General features: G+C 37.5%; 1 protein-coding gene across 1 annotated transcript; it reads right to left on the bottom strand.

Annotated features, from left to right (window-relative positions):
• Positions 1-1,627: 1,627 nt before the first annotated feature.
• F3 (coagulation factor III, tissue factor) lies at positions 1,628-13,983 on the bottom strand. Its single transcript, XM_081947729.1, has 6 exons — positions 13,761-13,983; positions 7,592-7,706; positions 6,392-6,579; positions 5,072-5,250; positions 3,451-3,610; positions 1,628-2,925 (listed from the first exon to the last, which is right to left on the bottom strand). Exons 1-6 carry the CDS (start codon positions 13,849-13,851, stop codon positions 2,780-2,782), a joined length of 879 nt encoding a protein of 292 aa, XP_081803855.1. The 5' UTR covers positions 13,852-13,983; the 3' UTR covers positions 1,628-2,779.
• Between the last annotated feature and the right edge of the window lie 7,066 nt (positions 13,984-21,049).

The following is a 21,049-nucleotide window of genomic DNA, read 5'->3' on the forward strand; positions in this document are numbered from 1 at the left end:
CCTGCCCCCCACCCGGATGCCCTCCAGAGGCCTCAGGAGCTTCCCTGAAGCTTCCGGAGGGCAAAAAAAGGACCTATGGGGAACCCAGAAGTTTGGGAATGGTGACTATTTGTCAATAGGGCCACTTTTCGACCTCTGGAGCCTTCAGGAGGCTTCCCTGAAGGCTCCGGAGGGCGAAAATCGGCCCGACGGACAAACCGGAAGTCATCATTCCCGAACTTCTGGGTTCCCCATAGAGCCGATTTTTGACCTCTGGAGCCTTCAGGAGGCTTCCCTGAAGGTTCCGGAACGCAAAAAAAACGGTCCTACAAGCAAACCAGAAGTCCGTTCCTGAATTTCCAGTTCGCCCATAGGGTCGGTTTTTCTGAGTTTTCTGTGACAGATAAGATCAAACATGATGATAGATGGAAAAGCTTTAGCAATAAAGAAGGACTCTCCAAAAGTGTCATGAGCAACTTAACCTGATCCATCACGATGGAACCCCGTGAGCATTTTTTCTATTCTTCCTGTTCAAGCCCACAATAAGCAGTTCCAGTACTACAAACTTTGTGGATCCCCGTGATCTACAGATTGTTAAAAGCAGTAAATTTATTTCTTATAAAAACTTCATAGGAATTGAAACAACAAAATTAATTTCGTTGGGGTGGAGGGGATGAGAAATGTTACACAAATTAATTAACATATGCTTGGTTGATTCTAAACGGTGCAAGGCAGTTGCTGCAAAACCCATTGCCCAATGTAGGCTATCTAGAAGATTTGTGGCTATTTAAATTAGTTGATATTTTGGATTAAAACTTAATTTTACTGCTACCATCTAATCATTACATTAAATGTTTTATGTTGGGAATGCTATCTAGATGAAAGGGGTAGAATAAACATTGTACTGCATGTCACATGTACAACGTCATAAGCTTTTTATTCAAAATAGTCACAAGAAACCACATTCCTCGTTAAGCTCTTAATTACATTCCTGACATACCTTTTGGCAGCCTGGACTTGTTCAATGACCTTGTTATAATGTATGATACCAGTTGACCTCCCAGGTTTCTAAATAGGATCTTAATGTTTATAAATACGTAATGTTTATAAATTACTTATTTGTACCATGCTAGCATTATATATATGTACTTCTCCACTTGCAAAAAAAAAAACCCAATAACCTCACAACATAGTTATACTTTCTATATAAAGAACTCTTTACAACACAGAACACAAATAGGAATTATAGGAGTATATTCTACATTTCAAATAGAAAATGTTCTATGAATTTTAAAAATCATCAGTAAACCATGGTTGAATATGTTTCTGTCTGATGGTGGAGCTAAGATTTTGTGTTACTAGCGAATTCATGTTGGCACACTTGAAATGTATTTCTGCAAGTGATTGTATGTATTTTACAGTACAGAAATGAACAGGAGCACAAACAATTCGTGTGTTAAAAGAAATCCTAATTATGGTACTTAATGGGAAAATATTTTTCTCCTCTAATTTCTCAGTTAATTTTGTGGTTTTAGCTGTCAACGTGACAAGTTTTAAAATGTACAACGACATGCCCATTTTTAGCCAGCATGGGCAAAACATTTGATAATAAAAATCACCGAATGCCCCAAATCAAGAAACGTACATCTGTAGTCCCCATTTACCTTTATTATATTAAATAAATTAATGCAATAAATACAAATATACTTTCATTCATAAAAATCATAAATATAGTACCATGAAGAGCCTCAATTCACACCACCTGTATTTACAGTTATACAGAATTATTAAAAAGTTAAGATTTCTTTCTTTCCAGCAGTTAATTACTAATACATATTTAAAGTGCTAAGTTCTAGCAATGGCAGCCAGCAACATGTTACCGGCTGAAATAGTTGACACAGTTTTGATTAAAACAGAATCATTATTTAACAGTTGTTGCCAGATATCTGCCCAAGAAAGGCATTTCTGAACCACGTCCATGGTCAATGGTCAAGTTCAGCTCAAAGGAATCTTTTCCTTTTTATCAGTTATTTTCTTGCAACATATTCTAATATTTAAGCGCAATTTGTACCATACCTTTTATGCAAAATCAGATTACTAAAAACCCATTCGTATAGTATTATCACCACTTAATGTACCCAGAACACCCAATCTAAAAAGATGCTATCAATAGTGCAGTAGAAATGGTAACATTTCATCATAGGTAAAGGTAAAGGTTCCCCTCGCACATATGTGCTGCTCATTCCCAACTCTAGGGGGTGGTGTTCATCTCCATTTCAAAGCCGAAGAGACAGCGCTGTCTGAAGATGTCTCCGTGGTCATGTGGCCAGCATGACTAAATGCCGAAGGCGCAAGGAATGCTGTTACCTTCCCACCAAAGGTGGTTCCTATTTTTCTACTTGCATATTTTATGTGCTTTCGAACTGCTAGGTTGGCAGAAGCTGGAACAAGTAACGGGAGCTCACTCGGTTACGCAGCGCTAGGGAGTCGAACCGCTGAACTGCTCACCTTTCTGATCAACAAGCTCAGCGTCTTAGCCACTGAGCCACTGCGTCCCTAACATTTCATCATTTATGTCAGTTAATATATTTCAAACAGTTCTCATTGTTTTAACAGTGAAGTTAAAACAGGAGTTTAAAATAGTGTTTTAAAATCAGATGTTTCACAGAAACCATAAAAGTCTGTACAACGAAGAGTCAGTTATTATTGCTTCCAGAGAGGGTTCCCCCCACCCCATGGCATCATTGTAACATTAACGCATATCAAGCCTTTTGCTCAGTCAGGGCTGAGTGTTTAGTCCTTACAAATTTGGAGGCATATTTTCTTTTTCTGATGATCTGCTCTTTGCTTTTTTGCACTTCCATATCACCACGGGTAAAACAATAATCAGAATGAGGACTCCGACAGCAGCAGCTACTATTATGATGATTTTGTCCCAATCAAGAGCTGGAAAGAAGACAAATGCAACGTCAGTTGAATTAGATGCATTATTTATCTGAACTTTTCCTTGACTGCAGCTATTCTACATTAATGAGGCATTAAATGGTGTAATAAATCCAAAGCATTCCCTTCCAACTAGGAGATAACATTCTAGAGGCACTGGCATTCTGACAAAGCTTGTGTAGAAAAGTAAGTGGATCCGAATAATAACCTTAGCTTAACAAACTAGTGTAGGTGTTTAGATAAGAAGGATTATTATACCCTGAGATATTTTATTTGGTCCGAATACTTCAGACCAAGATCTGTGATCTGTGATCTTTCTGAATATGGAATCATAGATCTGTGATCTTTCTGAATATGGAAATCTAAGAATTTCCTTAATTCTTAGAGGAAAAAAATAGTTGGTGCAATCCATATGAAGCAACAAAATGAAAAAAAAATTATGACCATCCCTTGTGCAATCTGAGCAAAGTGAGTCACAAATCTTCATACACTTAATGGGAAACATGTATGACATCACATAATACATACCATCCAAGTCTTCCCTCTGGATACTGGTACATTTTATACCGCTTTTTTGACTTTTCTGGTTATTTAAGCGGCTTGGAATATTAGCCTCAACGTAGAAACAATAGCTCTTCCCTTTATCAACATCAACTGCAAATTGATTAGTTTTTGTCTTTGCTATTTTCTGAAAAGCAACAAAAAGATTGTTTAAAGAGTTGTCTGCAAATATTCCAGTTCTCCACACTGCAAATTATAATGGACTACAGGTAGTCCTCGACTTACAACAGTTCGTTTAGTGACCATTCAAAGTTACAATAGCTCTGAAAAAAGTGACTTACGACTGTTTTTTTAATATTTACAACGTTGCAACATCCTCATCTTATGCGATCAAAATTTGGATGCTTGGCAACAGGTTCATATTTATGACCGTTGCATCATGGGATCGCCTTTTGTAACCTTCTTACAAGCAAAGTCAATGGGAAAGTCAGAGTCACTTAGCAGCCATATTACTCACTTAACAACTGCAGTGATTCGTTTAACAATTGTGGCAAGAAAGGTCATAAGATGAGGCAAAATTCACTTAACAAATGTCTCAGCAACAGAAATTTTGGGCTCAATTATTGTCACACATCTGAGGATTATCTGGCTACCTGTACTGAAGTAACAGCAGTATGTGTATGATTATTGCTATTAATACAAAAATTAACATAAAGGTTTTCAAATATATTACAGGTAGTCCTCTACTTACAACCCTTCGTTTAGGCACTGTTCAAATTTATGACACTGAAAAAATGACTTATGAACTGTTGCAGTATCCCCATGGTCACATGATCAAAATTTGGGTGCCTGGCAACTGGAAGGTATTGATGTTGTAGTATCCTGAGGTCATGTGATAACCATTTGTAACCTTTCCAGCCGGCTTCCGACAAGCAAAGTCAATGGAGGAAGCCAGACTCGTTTAAGGACTGCATATTCACTTAACAACTGTGGCAAAAAAGTCATAAAATGGGGCAAAACCTACTTAACAGCTGTGTCAACTCTGAAGCAAACCTGGCTGAAGCCATCTTTAGCCGCCTCATACTTGCCACGAACTTTGGAGGGGGGGGAGGGAAATAGATAGGCTGACTAGCAGTCATAACAAAAAACTTTCTCATGGGAATCAAGGTCATCCCAACAAGTGAAGAAGAAGAGGAATGACCAAGAAATCCGCCAAACATCGTAATTGGACAATGTGACCGGGGACATTTGGGGAGTGGAACAAGTGCACTTTTAGTTATGCTGCAAACACGGGAAACCTCTCACAGTTGGCTTTCACAGTCTGTGCTAATATGATGCGTGTAATAAACATGTTCTTTGAGGAATCTATATACCTCAGAGTTCTGCTTTTGATGGGCACAATAATCGGAACGCTGACAAACTGTCTTGCTTAGCAATCAAAAATTTGGGCTCGGTTGTGGTCATAAGTCAAGGACTAGCTGTAATTATGCTTTTTTATTTATTCCACTCAACTTTATTGTTGACCCCACTCTACAACAAAAAAATGTCAACCAGCACAGAACTATGTTTTACATTCAAATGAGTTTTAAAAAGCAAGTGTTAATGCTGACCAGCAAAAGTTAAACGTTCTTAGAAACTAGATTCTCACCTTGCCCGTGCTCTGATCCTTCCAGTAGTACAACAGGTATTCCAGATCATTTTTGAATATGGCCCTGATAGTTTGCAAGGTATTATTAACTCTATGCGGTATTAGTGGATCGGCTACTTCCACTTTCAGAATTTCATCTTTTTGTTCAAAACGTGTTACGGTTGGCATTCCAAGCTCAGCTAGAAAAGAAGCATGACCAAGTTTGACTTTTTAAAAAAAAATAATGTAAAAGGAGTACACAACTAATGCTATTATTTTCAAAAGGTGCTTGTAAGTCTTGGGCAAAGAGATTGTATAGAATGGGGAGGAACAAAAAAAAGGAACATCACCCTTTTTTTAAATCAGCTGTCATAAATTGGGGGAAAATGCATTACAGTTCTAACTGCAAACACTTATTTATTTATTTCTGAGCGGAGATTATTTGGGGGGGGGGTAAATTTACAATGGCTATTATAAAAATATAGCATATGACTGAAGCTGCATAAGATGTGTTTGCGGGCCTTTGAGTCATTGTTGATTTCTGGTGACTACCTGAACAAGTCCCTTCTGTTTTCTTGGCAAGATTTTTCAGAAGAGGTTTATAGTTTAGGCACCAGGCTAGAAACTGGGAGACCATGAGTTATAGTCCCCCCACCACCACTTAGACACAATGCCGGTTGTGGGCGACCTTGGGCCAGTCACTCTCTTTTGGCCCTAGGAAGAAGGCAGTGGCAGCCTCCATCAATACGTCAAAATGAAACAAATGATTAAATCTAATGATTTGTTCCAACTGAATAAATTACCTTTCATCCCTTTTAGCCTTTTATTAAATGTTGGGAGAGCCATATGTTATACAGGTAGTTCTTGACTTATGACAACTTAGACCAATGGGGTAGTTAAGCAAGACATCCTATGAATGTACTTAATTTTACAGTCGTTAAGGAGTCTGAAAACTCAATTGACATTGCTTGTTGGGAACTGGCTGGGAAGGTCACAAATTGCAGGATACTGCAGCCGGTCATATCGGTTGCCAAGTGCCTGAATTGTGATGATGTAATTGCAGGTGTGTGATGTGACAGTTGCAACTTTGAGGACAGGTCATAAATCACTTTTTCCAGAGCTGTCATAACTTTGAACCTTTGTTAAATGAATGGCCGTAAAACAAGGACTACCTCTATGTAAAATATTCAGTCTCTCAAAACTAAATTACAAAAATGAACGATTAACAGGAAGTACTGCCTTCCTATAAATCTTTTTTTTAAAGTCTGTATACCTATTCTTCTTTTCTATGTATAAATATATCGAAGATAGTGGAACATATATCATATTTATCATACTTACTTTGTTTGTAAGGTACAAACTCTGAAGAAAATTGGTATGGAGGTAATTCAAAATTATCCTCATCGTATGGTATTTCAGAATATATGCGTGCCTTGTACGTATCTTTTAAATTCTGAAGTATCACATTCGTAACATCACATTTAGTTTCATTGGTATGAATGCATACTTTTTCTCGTCGTAAGATATCCCTATAAAGATTAAGATCAAGAATGTAAAGCAAACATTTTATGCATATATCAGAAGAGTAAGACTGTTATACATGCATTCCTTGCAGTGGTCAGAAAAAAAATGGATATCATCCCGGCCAGATACAAAAATGTGTACTTTAATCCATATAGTCAAAATGCAAAATGTTACATGTTTCAAGGTCAGCAGTAATCTTGCCCATGTTAATGAGATAAACAGTGTAACTAGGAAAACTATAAAAATATGCCCTTGAATATTTTGTACTGCTACAATAAAAAAAACACAACTGCTTTCACAGCAGACTTAGAAGTACTGAAAAATGCAATAATTTAGGACATGTAAAATTATGGGGAATTAAAAAAGTTAATGAGAGAAATAAAAATAAAATAAAACATATAATATGAAATTAACTAGCCTACAAATAAATTTATATAGAAACTAAGTACACTAAAGAAATATAGTAACAATCTCTACTATAATTAGATTCAATGAACCTCAACCTTTGATATTTAATCAAAGCACTTCCCTCTGAAACTCCAGATCAGAGTGGTTGTTTATTTCAATCTGGGCCCTATGTCTGTGCATGTGAAAGATATAAACAGAAGACACCTTCTATAAGTTTGAAGCACACAGCTGATTCAACACTTGAAGTGATACGATTTAATTTTACCCCTAAAATTGGAACAGTTCTAGGGGACATACCATAGGAAGGGTGAAATTAAAAATTATCTAGGGAGACCTTTAAGAAAATTTAGATGAGAAAGTATTGGATTTCTTCTTTCAACAATATACACTTATTAAATGTTTTATGTAAGCAGGTATGCTTCAAATTATAGTCTTACATGAAATCAACAGTATTAATTTTAAGTATCAATTCATGTCCAATATTAAGTTACATCATGGAGATGTTTTTTCATATATGTATTCTTGTTATTTCTCAAACTCCTCCATTACAACAGATGAAATACAGATACCTAAGGAAAGGCATGGTTGTGCTTCCAAACATTAACTTACCCGTCCATTTCAACTGTATAAACATAATCAACGGGCTTTGGATCCCAGTGGAGCAGAGTCTTAAAATTGATTGATGACCAAGTTATGTTTACAGCTGTCTTTACTGCAGAGCTACCTGTATGAAAATGTATAGAGAGGAATATGACTTAGGGGTTTTCCCACATATTACAATATTCTGTGTGGACTGTTGAATTGTTTAAGGCACTAACAATATTATAAACACAATAATTGATCATGTTTTTTTTTAAAAAAGTCTGATTGAAATTGGAATATAAGTCAAACCTTCCCAACCTGATATCTTTCTAGGAGGTGGTCTACAAACTGGCATGAGTTCTCAGCAAACCAATCCATAGTGGCTAGGTATTTTTTAATATATTTTTGTAATCCCAATTATTTTTATTTCCTCCTATTTTCTTCACAACAACCACCTTGTGATTGACCCAAAGCCTCCCAGATAGTTTTCATGCCTAAAGTGGGACTAGAACTCACCCTCCTAGTTGCCAGCCTGGTGCCTTAAATCACTAGACCAAACTGGCTCTCATTGCAAAGGTTGCAGGAATTATAGTTCATGTGGTTTAATTTGTATAAATCCACAATTTAAAAATGAGATATATTATTTCCTCATGCAGCAGAGGTCTCCTTGAATCAACAATTCAGACAGGCTGTATCTGTATACTATGCATAAAGCAGTCTTCTATAATCAATAGATTGTAACTCATAATCTCCTCTAACTTGTCCATTGGGCTATAACCCAAAAGATGCAAAAATTTAGAGAATATTTAGAATATCTAAGAGATTCTGCATTAGTACCAACACATTGGTTAGGTTCTTACATGGTGTTTAATCCTGCATAACAAAGTAAGCATGGTAATGGACACTTCACATTATGCATATATGGCACTGCTGCTACATAAGCTGCCTTTGTTGCCTGGAATCTTCTGGATGCAATTCAAGGTGTTGGCCATCACCAGAAAACCCTTCATGGCAAAGTTGATTATCTATCTGGTTATTTGAGGGACCACATATCTCCAATTACTTCCGTACATGCAGGCAGAGTGCGTGCAATCCAGTTCCTTCACACAAAGACTGCCACCTTGTGGGACCAAGGAAATATGTCTTCTCTGTCACTACCATTGGTTTCTAGTACAGTATCCCTGCTATTTTGGGGATCCAGAAGATCTAACTTGGTTGTCAGGCCTGGAACTAATGTGTTTGTGGGACCCATTGTATTTATACTACTTATTATTCTGACTATTTTAGTAATGATTGCCTGACATATGTATGTATGTATGTTTTTAACCAATTTTTTTAAAAATGTAAGCTGCCCAGAGTCTAACATAGTGGGCAACTGTAAAAAATTTAACATAATAAAATTTAATATGCTGGACCTGAACATCTAAACTTATATTATTTCTCAGTGTGCTAAAGTGGTTCGTCCAAGATGCTAATTCAATGTTTAGGTTCCTATCATCCTCTACAAAGATTATCTATCCTCATGTTAGCTTAGAATGTTATATGAATCAAGATACTGTAATTTTGTTTACACTAAGTGTGTTACCACTTACCAGTTATGGTGGGCATATGAAATTTCTGTAGAAAAACTGGAAGTGGGATTTTTAGGACTATTAAATCTGCATTGTAAAGATCTGGATAATCATACAGTGCTAGCAAAGAAGTGTAGAAATGTGGAGCCCTTGGTGCTCTCTAAATTTGGTTGTTCACTTACAGATGTTTCATTAGGTGATTAGTTGACACAGTCAGTGCAAGTGAGTGTGGGGTTTGTTCCCTGTTTACTATGCAGCAGCTTTCCCTGCCAGGGTTAGGGAGGAATGGTTTTCTCCTTGGTAGTTCCTTGATTAGAGTATGCTTGATTGTTTGTCTGGTGTTTTGTTTGGTGTTAATCCTTGCTTATCTAGTTGTAGGTTGCCAAATAATGTTCTGGTCTTGTTTCTTCCTTAGATTTTTATTGTTTCTTTGAATGTTGTGTAAAAGTAAAAGGTAAGAAGGAAACAAACAGACCCGGACACATCTTTTCCGGCTGCCTACACCCAGATAAGCAGGAATTAACACTAGACAAACAATGAAGCAGAAAAGAACACTGTAATCAAGGAACTAAAGGGAAAAAAATAGATCGAGGAAACTATAGACCTATCAGTCTGACCTCAACACCAGGAAAGATTCTGGAAAAGATAATCAAGCAACAAATCAGCGAACACCTAGAAGCAAACAAAGTAATAACCAAAAGCCAACATGGGTTTGTCAAAAACAGATCATGCCAGACTAATCTTATTGCATTCTTTGACAAAGTGACAAAATTAGTGGACCAGAGGAAAGCCGTCAATATAGTTTACTTGGACTTCAGTAAGGCATTTGATAAGGTAGATCATAACCTACTACTAGATAAAGTAGAAGAATGTGGGTTGGACAGCATCACCACCAGATGGATTCGTAACTGGCTGACCAACCGCACTCAATGTGTAGTCCTCAATGGAACTGCATCTACATGGAGGGAAGTATGCAGTGGAGTACCCCAAAGCTCTGTTTTAGGGCCAGTACTCTTCAACATCTTCATCAATGATTTGGATGAGAGAATAAATGGGCAACTCATCAAATTTGCAGATGACATCAAGCTGGCCGGAATAGCCAACACTCCAGAAGATAGGCTAAAGATACAGAAGGATCTTGACAAACTTGAACATTGGGCACTATCTAATAAAATGAAATTCAATGGTGAAAAGAGAAAGGTTCTACATTTAGGCAAGAAAAATGAAATGCAAAGGTACGGTATAGGTGGTACCTTGCTCAATAGTAGCAACTGTGAGACGGATCTTGGAGTCCTAGTGGACAACCATTTAAATATGAGCCAACACTGTGCAGCAGCTGCCAAAAAAGCCAACACAGTCCTCGGCTGCATCAACAGAGGGATAGAATCAAGATCACGTGAAGTGTTAACACCACTTTATAATGCCTTGGTAAGGCCACACTTGGAATACTGCATTCAGTTCTGGTCGCCACGATGTAAAAAAGATGTGGAGACTCTAGAAAGAGTGCAGAGAAGAGCAACAAAGATGATTAGGGGACTGGAGACTAAAACATATGAAGAACGGTTGCAGGAACTGGGTATGTTTAGCTTAAGAGAAAGAAGGACTAGGGGAGACATGATAGCATTGTTCCAATATCTCAGAGGTTGCCACAAAGAAGAGGGAGTCAAACTATTCATCAAAACACCTGAGGGTAGAACAAGAAGCAATGGGTGGAAACTAATCAAGGAGAGAAGCAACTTAGAACTGAGGAGAAACTTCCTGACAGTTAGAACAATTAATCCGTGGAAGAGCTTGCCTCCAGAAGTTGTGAATGCCCCAACACTGGAAGTCTTTAAGAAGGTGTTGGATAGCCATTTGTCTGGAATGGTATAGGGTTTCCTGCCTGGGCAGGAGGTTGGACTAGAAGACCTCCAAGGTCCCTTCCAACTCTGCTATTGTATTGTATTGTATTGTATTGTATTGAACTACCAACGAGAGAAGCACACACACATGTCCAACAGTTGCAGGGCAAACTACTGTACATAAACATAAACAGAGAGCAAACTCCACAATCACTACCACCAGCAACGATACCTAGATAATGAAGCAATCAAGCTCAGGGGGCACTAAGGACTCCACAGTTCAAACCTGAGCAACATATATTCTCTTCTGTTGGAAAATATTAATTCTTTGATGCCATTTTGTAGTTGTCTCCTATATTTCATACATATCCATATTTGTGGGTCTTTCCAAGATTACTCCCTGTAGAAAAGAATATTGAACTGAAAGGATGATTGGCTCTCATGTTTATGACTTGAGAAAAAGGGAAACCTTTTTCTTTCTAAGAATGCATAATATCTCTCCTTGGGCTGCAATGATTACCATCTTTATATTCATTGAATTTATATGCTCCTCGTAGCTACACATTAGCCAGCTACATTATTGTACTATTGAACAGTTTGAAAGGTACCCTAAAGTTGCATTCCTTCTTTAGAAAACATGTGACAAAACAGTCTTTGGCAGGCTCCATAGCTCTTCAAAGCAATTATTTAGATTTTGTTTGCTTCTTGGTATTATTAGATTAAATTCTTCTTTTAAGGATTATCGTTATAACAGAGACCCTACTGTATAATGTGCTCAGAAGAAAATTATGTTTTAAATACAGGTTTTCAAAAATTTGTTCGTGAATTTACTAATAGCATGTGCAGTATGTTTGTGCAATGGTCATAAACATTTCTTATGAATCTTTACATGCATGTTAAAGCATTCCAGGTGATTAACATGAATATGTGTGTTGCCATCTTACTTCTGTCCCACCGAGTTTTTCAACCATACTGTAATAAGTGACTCTTCTGTTGTTAAGCATGCAGTGCAAATGTGGCTAACACCTCTAGTTATGTCCACATTAGTTTTAAATTCCAGTTAGTACCAAAATCCCATTCCACATTTGCATATTACATTTAATTGTATCAGATGAGAATAAAGAAGCAGCCCATTCCAGAAACCAATCTAGGGAAACAATTATGTATGAATGTACGTCTCTGCTTTTATATTGAAGATTTACAGCTTAGTAAGGCTGCACCCACTTAAACATTGATTGGGAAGTATTTCCAATCTTGAAAGACTGCAATGTCTGCAAATTTATTAACGTGGTCCAACTTTTTTGCAGGTGTTCCTAAGGTGCTGCTTTAAGCTACCTATTAACATCAGTGCACCTGTAAAGCAGCTACAAATTTTTATCAGGTACACTAACCTAAAAAAGATCAGGTTGTTTTAATGAAAGGCAGGTACTTATTATGTTTATGTGAGGCTCAAAGCACTTCCAATCATTTTTACACTACAGATAGCCCTTCTGCTTAGCAAATCATAACGTTTTTCTGGAATAGATCTATCCATATCCTGTTGATATTAAGAAACTGCATTGTTTTAATATGCCACCGTGATACTAATACAGTATTTAAAAGCGCACCAATATTGCACAGTACTTATACACATATTTAATTGCTTTCAAAATGTTGTTATTTTCCTATTGTTAATAACAGATGATAAATTTCTCACTAAACTTGCCTTCCCCTTGAAGCACAAGATGGGTGGCAAATAAACTGGATAAATAAAATACTTAATTGATATTCAGACTATAGACTTAAATTGTGCCATTTCTCTATCTGCGCTTGAACAATACACTCAGATTTGATTAGAGAACAATGTATATCCCTAACGCTTTAGTGCATTCTGAACAGAATATACATCTTGAGCCCTTCTGGTATTTTCCATACTTTTTTAATCACCCCACCCCCCAAATGTCCAGAATGATGAGCAACCTGCTCCATAGACACTTGAAAGTTTCATGGCTTTTAACTTACTCAGCTCAAATCCCTAGAGCCAGCTGTTCTTAAACTTGAGCCCCGATGTTGCACCGATGTTGCACCGCAGTCCAAATGCAAGGATGACTCCTGGCCCATTTCAAACTTATTGTTGTTGTTATTGTTATTATTATTGTTGTTGTTGTTGTTGTTGTTTTATTCATTAAACATGAAACTCAGACAACTGAACATTTTAAAATGTTATCATAAAAATAATAATAATAATAATAATAATAATAATAATAATAATAATAATAATAATAATAATAATAATAATAATAATAATAATAATAATAATAATAATAATAATAATCAAATTGCAGCTTCCTGCAATAACACCAGTGGAACAGCAAAAAACTGCGCTACTCGGAACATCTTAAATTTTAAAAAGGTACTTGGTTGATACCTAGGACGCTGGCAGCAAACCGTATCAACCATTAGCACCAGTCACTGGTATTTGCAATGCATTTTTGAATGTTCAGTTGGCTGAGTTTCATATTTAATGAATAACAATAACAATAACAACAACAACAATAATAATTAGTGCAAAACCATGGGAAACGGTGAAAGAAACCACGCGATCAAAACAGAAACTACCGATTCAGAAACATTGGCCAGGGCCAGTATCCACGAGGAAAATCCAGCCTAACCCCTCCAGACGGAAAGCAGACCTCGCAGAAACCAAGTCCAAAGGCGCGAAAAGGGGATCTCGGGGATGATGGAGGGAGCGGGGGGAACGACGGAGGAAGGGAGCGCGCACCGTTCGCTCGCTCGCTCACTCACCTGAGTCCGAGGGAAACAGAGCAAGCAACGCGCAGAGCAGCAAGGCTGGAGCACCAGGCGCCCCCGTCGTGGGAAAACACCGCCGGGCCATCGGGACTCTTCGAAGGGAGTTCACGAAACGGAGAGCAAGGTTTCGTGAGCGCGCGTGGATGTGTGCGGGTGCCTGCGAGGCAGCGGCTTTAACTAAAAAGTTGGCCGGTTCTTCCTTTTTTTATATAGCATTCCTCTCCCCCCCCCCGTCTCTTTCCCCCTCCCTCCTCCGGAAACTCTTGGGACAGACGGCGGGTGGCTTAGCCTTAGAGGCTCATTGAATCACTCAGGCGCTGGCTGTGATTCAGCTCTCACGCCCGCAAGCCGTGAGAGATGAACCGCTCCTTCCTTGTGGATTCTCCCTCGCTCGCTCTTCAGGATCTGGGTCAGGTGAGGAGCGGCGGTATAAGGGAGGAGCGGCCTCGCCTTTGGCCCAGGTACCTTAAGGTGGAGACCAGCCGACTTCGGGGGGGAAAAGAGGCCGGTGAATCGAACCTTAGGCTCGAAGGGGTGAAGCTAGCTTTCCCCCCTTGCTCCGCCCCGCGATGCGCGGGAACGGAAGGGCACCAACGGGCCAGCCACGGATCGCCTTCTGTGACGGAGGAGGAGGAGGAGGAGAAGAGCTGGGCGACAGGAATGTGGACAACGATGCTTTTTCTAACGAAGTTTAAAGAAACTACCCTTGTTGAAATCAAGAGGGTGGACACGAACCATTTAAGAAGCCCCGTTGATCTCGGTAGATCGGTTCTGAGGACACGTGGATCGAATCGCAGAACTGGAAGTAAATGGGTCTTTTTTTCCCCCCTCTCCCTGCCAATGCAACTTCAAAACCAAACGTATGGAATCAAATGTGTACCTTCGGCTTTCCATGATGTTTTTAATAAAAGATGATGCTCTGTTTCACAGCTTGGTCTTCATGGGGGAGCTATAGCTTCAGTGCAAAAAATCTTTGGTAAGAACTCCATTTGAAACGACTCTGATCTGGTGGTAACAGTTATAAACCTGACCAGGTTTATGACGCCAATGTCAAATTTTTTAAAAAAAGCAGGATTGTCTGACGTCCATGTAGAGATGATATTTCAAATACTGTAACCTCAAGATGTTTCCATGCACCAGTTGCATGAGATCCAGATGTCTGCACCATAACTACTGTATCATCAGCTCCACATAAAAATATAAGCAGATGTAGCCTGTAATCTGATGGTTCTTTCAAGTGGATCCAATGTAAAAAATCAAAGATTCTACCAAAACTCACAAAATATATCACCCGCAAATCATACAATACCACCTTCTCTAAAATGCATAGACTATATGCATTTGAGAGGTAAATTGGGACCAGTGTCAGACATTTTTTCATTTAGCTTCTCAGGAACTACTGTACCTTACTAATTTTTATTTTTTATTTTTGTATTTAGGGATTTACAGCATTGTGTTACATTTGGATGCTGGAGAAAATTGCACATATTAAATTTATCTTTGAAATGTAGCTATAGTATAGAAGGCATCTTGCTAAGAGGGGGAAAAAGAGGTAATGTAAGAAAATTCTTATCTTTCTTCCCTCTGCTACATTAATGATGATACTTTTGAGAAAAGAAAGGAGGCTAGAAGAATTTCTTGACAGTGCTAATTATACTGGTTAAAAACAACAGGTAATACTTATATGTTTATATTATGGTATTTATCCAGTTACTTTTTTCTAACTGTAGATACATGAACTGCACTAATCTAAACCATGATTGATCAGTCTACAACTTAGTCTGTTTATACAAAGCCTGTCAGCATGATTAATTTATGCTGTATGAACCCAAGCAGTTAGGCTAATTTAGCAAACACATTTTAATTAATCATGGATTAGTATCTTGTTTACCTGGTTTCTTGTTTTCAAGATTTCATATTTCATTTATAGCAAATATTTTGGCTTACATATAATGTAATCCAACTTCAGTTTGAAGTCAGGAGTGGTGTAACAAGATAACACTAGATTCCATGATAGGAAGCCTGCATTCATATCTCTGTAATATTCATATCTCTCTCTTGTGGTCTGAAGATGGAGAGAAGAACCTTAGCATACTTGTACACACTGGAACAGTGAACTATTACTCTACTGATTTCCTGAATGCAAACCTTAAGAAAACCAAGATCTGCTGGTTTTTTGTTTTCCATTGTTGCTACTTTTGTAAGTGTGTGATACAAAAATATGTCCAATATAATGATAATTTATTAAACAGCCCCTATTTTGTATTTTCCCCTCTGCAACTACTATAGAATATAAGGCAAACATGTGGCTGCTTTAAAGAAGTGCGGGAAAGTGCTATTTGCCCTCCAAAGGACATGTCTAAAATCAAATCTGAAGTGATGTATAGCTGTAGAAACTATAATAAAGTAATTTCTATTTAAACTCAAGCTTGACTTTCAGAGTTTACTTTCATGTACTTCTTAACAACAAAATAAAAATGATTTGCTATTTCCCTACTCCATGACTTCTTGTGTGCGGTTTTTGGCTAGCCTATTTCTTGATGGTGTCTTATGTAAATAGTATGTAGGGCCAGCCCTTGTTTACCTTTCTGAGAATGCCTGTAATGTTAAACCTGCTAATGATAGAGATATTGTCAGATAATATCACTGGGTGTTTACATTCTATTGAGTAGTGTCCAGATAATTTCCCATGGTGCCTTTTTAACAATATACATCTGAAATATGGGTGGGGCAGCAAGAGAAGGAGAAAACTTTCTATGTATTAATATTTGGAATAAAACATGATTATGCTAATGATAGTAGTTTTAGATAAATCTGAACTGCAAAGATGTTCATGGGATCCTACAGTTCCTTGTGCCTCCATAACAATTGGTTTAGGCAGCACTGTAAAATAGATCTGTTTTGCAGATGGCAACATTATTGGCCATTCACTATTACTTTGTTTATGTCCTTTTCATCACACAGGTTTTTTTGGGGGGGGTCACTGTTGACACCTGCCAACTGCCTTGACTGGTCTCTGCAGTTTTCTTGATAAGGTTTTTTGGAAAGTAGTTGCTTGCTTCCTAAGACTGAGAGAGAGTGACTGGTTCAAAATCACCCAGCTGATTTCGTGCCTAAGGAAGGATTAGAATTCATGGTCTCCCAGCTTCTAGCCCGATGCTTTAAATACTACACAAAAAGACTCTGTAATTACTTTGTTTAAAAGGGGTTAAAAGAAAAAAAAACTGTTCTGGGGAATTAATTGATATATCAGAAACAAGAAAATAAAGTTAAATGCTATGATAATTGTTGATCCATGTGAATAGGAAAGCACTACTATTAGATATTAGAACTACTACCGACCTCCGCTCCTTCCGACAGAAGCTTAAGACCCACCTGTTCCAATTAGCTGGCTTAACTGATTTATAGTCCCATTTTAACCTCCTGGCAAACATCTTATTGGGTAGTTTTTAAGGGTAATTTTAATGTTTATTTGTATTTTAATTTAAATATTGTACAGTCCATATCCTACCTCCTCCGTTTACCTACTTGTATATTTAAGTATTTCTATATTTTGTATTTATACTGTTTTAATATGACTGTACACCGCCCCGAGTCCTGTTTAGGAAAGGGTGTGGTTTATAAATTAAAGATGATGATGATGATGATGATGATGATGATGATGATTGTTGTTGTTGTTATTATTATTATTATTGTTATGTATGTTCTGTGTTTTGTTTTGTCTTATTGTTTTTTTCTTTGCTGTGTCTTCCCTATTGTTTTTAAAGATCAAAACATTTTTTTTAAAAAAAAAGGAAAACATTACAAGAAACCTTGACTTTTCAACACAATTTTGGCTGTGGAGGTCATTCTTGATATAAAAGCTACTGCACATGTTGTTGCCTCTCAACAACACCTCTTTCTTTTGGCTTAGAGTAAGTTTCCCCAACCTCGTGCCTTGACAGATGGGACTGCAATTCTTGTCATTCCCAATCCACACCTTTCATGCAGGCTAGAAACTTGGAAAGAATTATGAAACAAATTTGAAAGATACCAGCTTGTGGAATATGGTTTAGAGAGATGGCATACATCAGGGTTTTTCAAACTTGGGGGATTCTGGGAATTGAAGCCCACACATCTTACAGTTGCCAAGTTTTAAAACCACTGATGTACACCAATAGTGAAAAGGCTAAAAGTTTCTCAAAATGTGGGTGGCACATTTGATACAAAAGTATGCTGACTGCAAAGCAACATGAGAGTTCCAGAGCCTATTAGAAGAAGCCTGAACGAGCTTTTTTCCTAAACATATGTTTGCCTTTGAAAGGAGGATTCCTGGAAAACACTTGGTTTCTACTCAAAGATCTTAAATTGATGCTTATTCTGCAGTGGGATTGATTATGGGTGGAAAAAGAAGTAAGGGCTTTGACTATTATCACTATGTGGCCGTGTAGGAGAGAATCCACAAAGCAAGCTGCAGCATTTAAAGAAACAGATTTAAGGCAAGAATTACTGTTTTATTTTCTCCCTCCTGACTGATGGGAGTCAGAATGATCGTCTTTAAAATGAAACCCAAGTCTCAGAAAATATGCAAAAGCAAGCAAACTCATCATTCCATTGAAATATTGCTTTCAACTGTTTTGTTTTATTTCCAGTAAAACAATATATACTCAATTATAGAAACACTTAAAGAAAATGATTATCTTGATCTCTTTCAATTAATTTACTATCTTCAGGGATTGGAAATCCATCAGGTTTCTTGGAGGTATTGTGTTTTTTTTAAAAAAACTGTTGTCATATGCAAATGTTCAGTTACTGCAAACAATTCTTATGAAGATTATATAATATGCAATCTTAATTTATTACTTAGTTAATTTACAAAACTTAATACAGGTGCATTAAATATAAAATATCAATATAACATTTAAAAACATCTAAAAAGCATCACTTAACATTTAATGGCCTTGCCTAATTTTAAATTCTCCAGGCATCCTTGGGTTCAGCTCTCATTATCTCTGTTCCACAATATCTGGAAAGCATCAGATCAAAGAAAGGGGCCACTGAGCATACAGTATAGGAAAGGTGAGGGACAAAAATGTTGGGGTAATTATATGAAGATTGTACGCATTCCAATTTGGGAAAAGATTAGCTAATTACATTTCAGTTTCTGGAAAATGTGGGAGGAGAAAGGAAAAGTCTGCTGGAAACTCCTTTGAAGTGCTTCATGTTTGCTCTTGATCTGCTAGTTCAGCACATAGTTGGTATAAATTCCTTTAGTCTGCTTTGTAATCCACTAAGGGAATAATATGTAAATTAATTCTTATTGGCATATAATGTGAGTCATGTCCTGATCAAGCATTATACATAATTTCAACATAATTCCAATTAATGTTATTTAATTCAAGTTGAATTTCATTTTGTTATTAATGGGTCTGTGTAGAGATCCAGATTCAAATATCAAAATGTGATTTGTAGCAAAGATTGGCACCTGTCATGAATACCTTAAAGTAATTGATGTTTGATCCCAGGAAAGGGTAGGTCTGCTTTAAGATGTTCCCATTAGGTGCTATGTGTGCATTCTATGAATGCTGAATCTGGATCTCCAAAAGACTCTATTAGCTCAATATCTGTATCTCCTCCTTTGCTTCATCAGTCTGGCTAGTGAATTGTTTCAATGCACTATAACTTAGATTTCAACTTCTTATTTTGCAAATCCAAAAGCAGGTTTTCAACTTTTGCAACAGCTAATGGAACATTTCCATAGTACAAAAAAGATCCAGTGCTTTGGCCCACACGGTCTTATAACCTTTGTACCCTGCCTGACGTGCCTTGGACTTTTGGGGTTCTCTGGAAAGTTGCGGGCTCTTTAAGAGCTCTGTTTTTAACAGGCAAAATATATCTGTTCTTGGGGTACAAACTCTCTATCCAATCTAATACCTGCATAGCTGCTGTTCTGTTGTAAAATTCCATACACTTTATCTTTGCTACAAGTTAGAGAGATTTCAGCTATGTACTGTTTTCACCAGACTCGAAATGCTGGCTGACTGAATAGATAATTAGGTTGCGTAAGAAAAATAGATTCTAATGTAGCATTGTATAGTTTATAAAAAATATGATTTTTGGAGGAAATTTCCAAGTGCTATGAAATAGCTTTATGAGTAAGGAATTATTTTGAATTAGAATAGAGTCTTTTGAATGATTGCAAAAATTGATGAGTTTCCTGATATTTCAGCAAGCAGGAACTTGTTCAGTTATACAACAAGCCAAACCAGACCTAATGGGAATACAGCTAAGGCAGAACTGTAGGTCAAAGAGCAGAGTTTGTATGCAAGAATTCTCATTGTAAAATTACACAATTTTACTTCTTTAGCCGAGGAAAACAAATGGTTTGTGTTATGCTTTCACCTTCTTTATTTCTCTGAGTTGGTATTTAAATTACAACACTTGGATTTAATAATTCCATTGATAAAAACCATTTGACACAAATCATTTAGTTTTTTCTTTGGAACCATGGCTTCTATGATTTCTTGTTTGTTAAATGTCATAAAGCAGAGTTGTACGGGAATTACACAAACGGTTCCAGAAAATAATAAAGTGTAGAGAAGCTGAATGAGGTCCTGCACATTGCCACTCATGCCCTTGTTATCTTTTGGTTGGATTACTGAAACATGCTCTAATGAGGCTACCCCTAAAAAGCATTTGGAAGGTACAACTGGCGCAGAACACAGTGGTTCTGACTGTTCTGTAAACTCCTAGGGTGGCCCATGTAACACTGCTATTATGTGAGTTGCTTTAGTTGCCAGTCTGCTTCCAGGTCCAATTCAAAGACCTTTGAAGTTCTTTATGGCATGGATCTAGGTTACCTGAAGAGCCATCTTACTCCAATTGGATTAGCCCATTCCACTTGCTCCAATGGAAGAAGCCTGTTTTGGATTGCATCTGCCAAAGAACTTCAGCTGGGAGGATGCAGCAGAAGAGCCTTCCCTGCTGTGGCTCCCATCCTTTGGATTATTTTCCCATTGGAGGTGAGGTTGGTGCTCACATTCCTGGCCTTATGAAAGGGCCTTAAATGCTGGCTCTACCAGATGGCTTGGGCCCCCAATAGGGGTGCTTTATGCTGGAGGAGGCTGACGGGATAGAGATATGTTGCCTATCCTGTTAGTTTTTAGCCTTTATTTAAACTTTTAAACTTTTCACATTTTGTATTTTCTTTTCCTTTTTTTATTTTCATTATTTTTAAAAAAACTTTCTGTGCATGCCCAAACGACAGCTGGGCAGCTGGGCGGAGCCTCCCACAACCACTACCG

Source organism: Natrix helvetica (genome assembly GCF_964273705.1).
Source record: "Natrix helvetica genome assembly, chromosome: 3".
NCBI lineage: Eukaryota > Metazoa > Chordata > Lepidosauria > Squamata > Natricidae > Natrix > Natrix helvetica.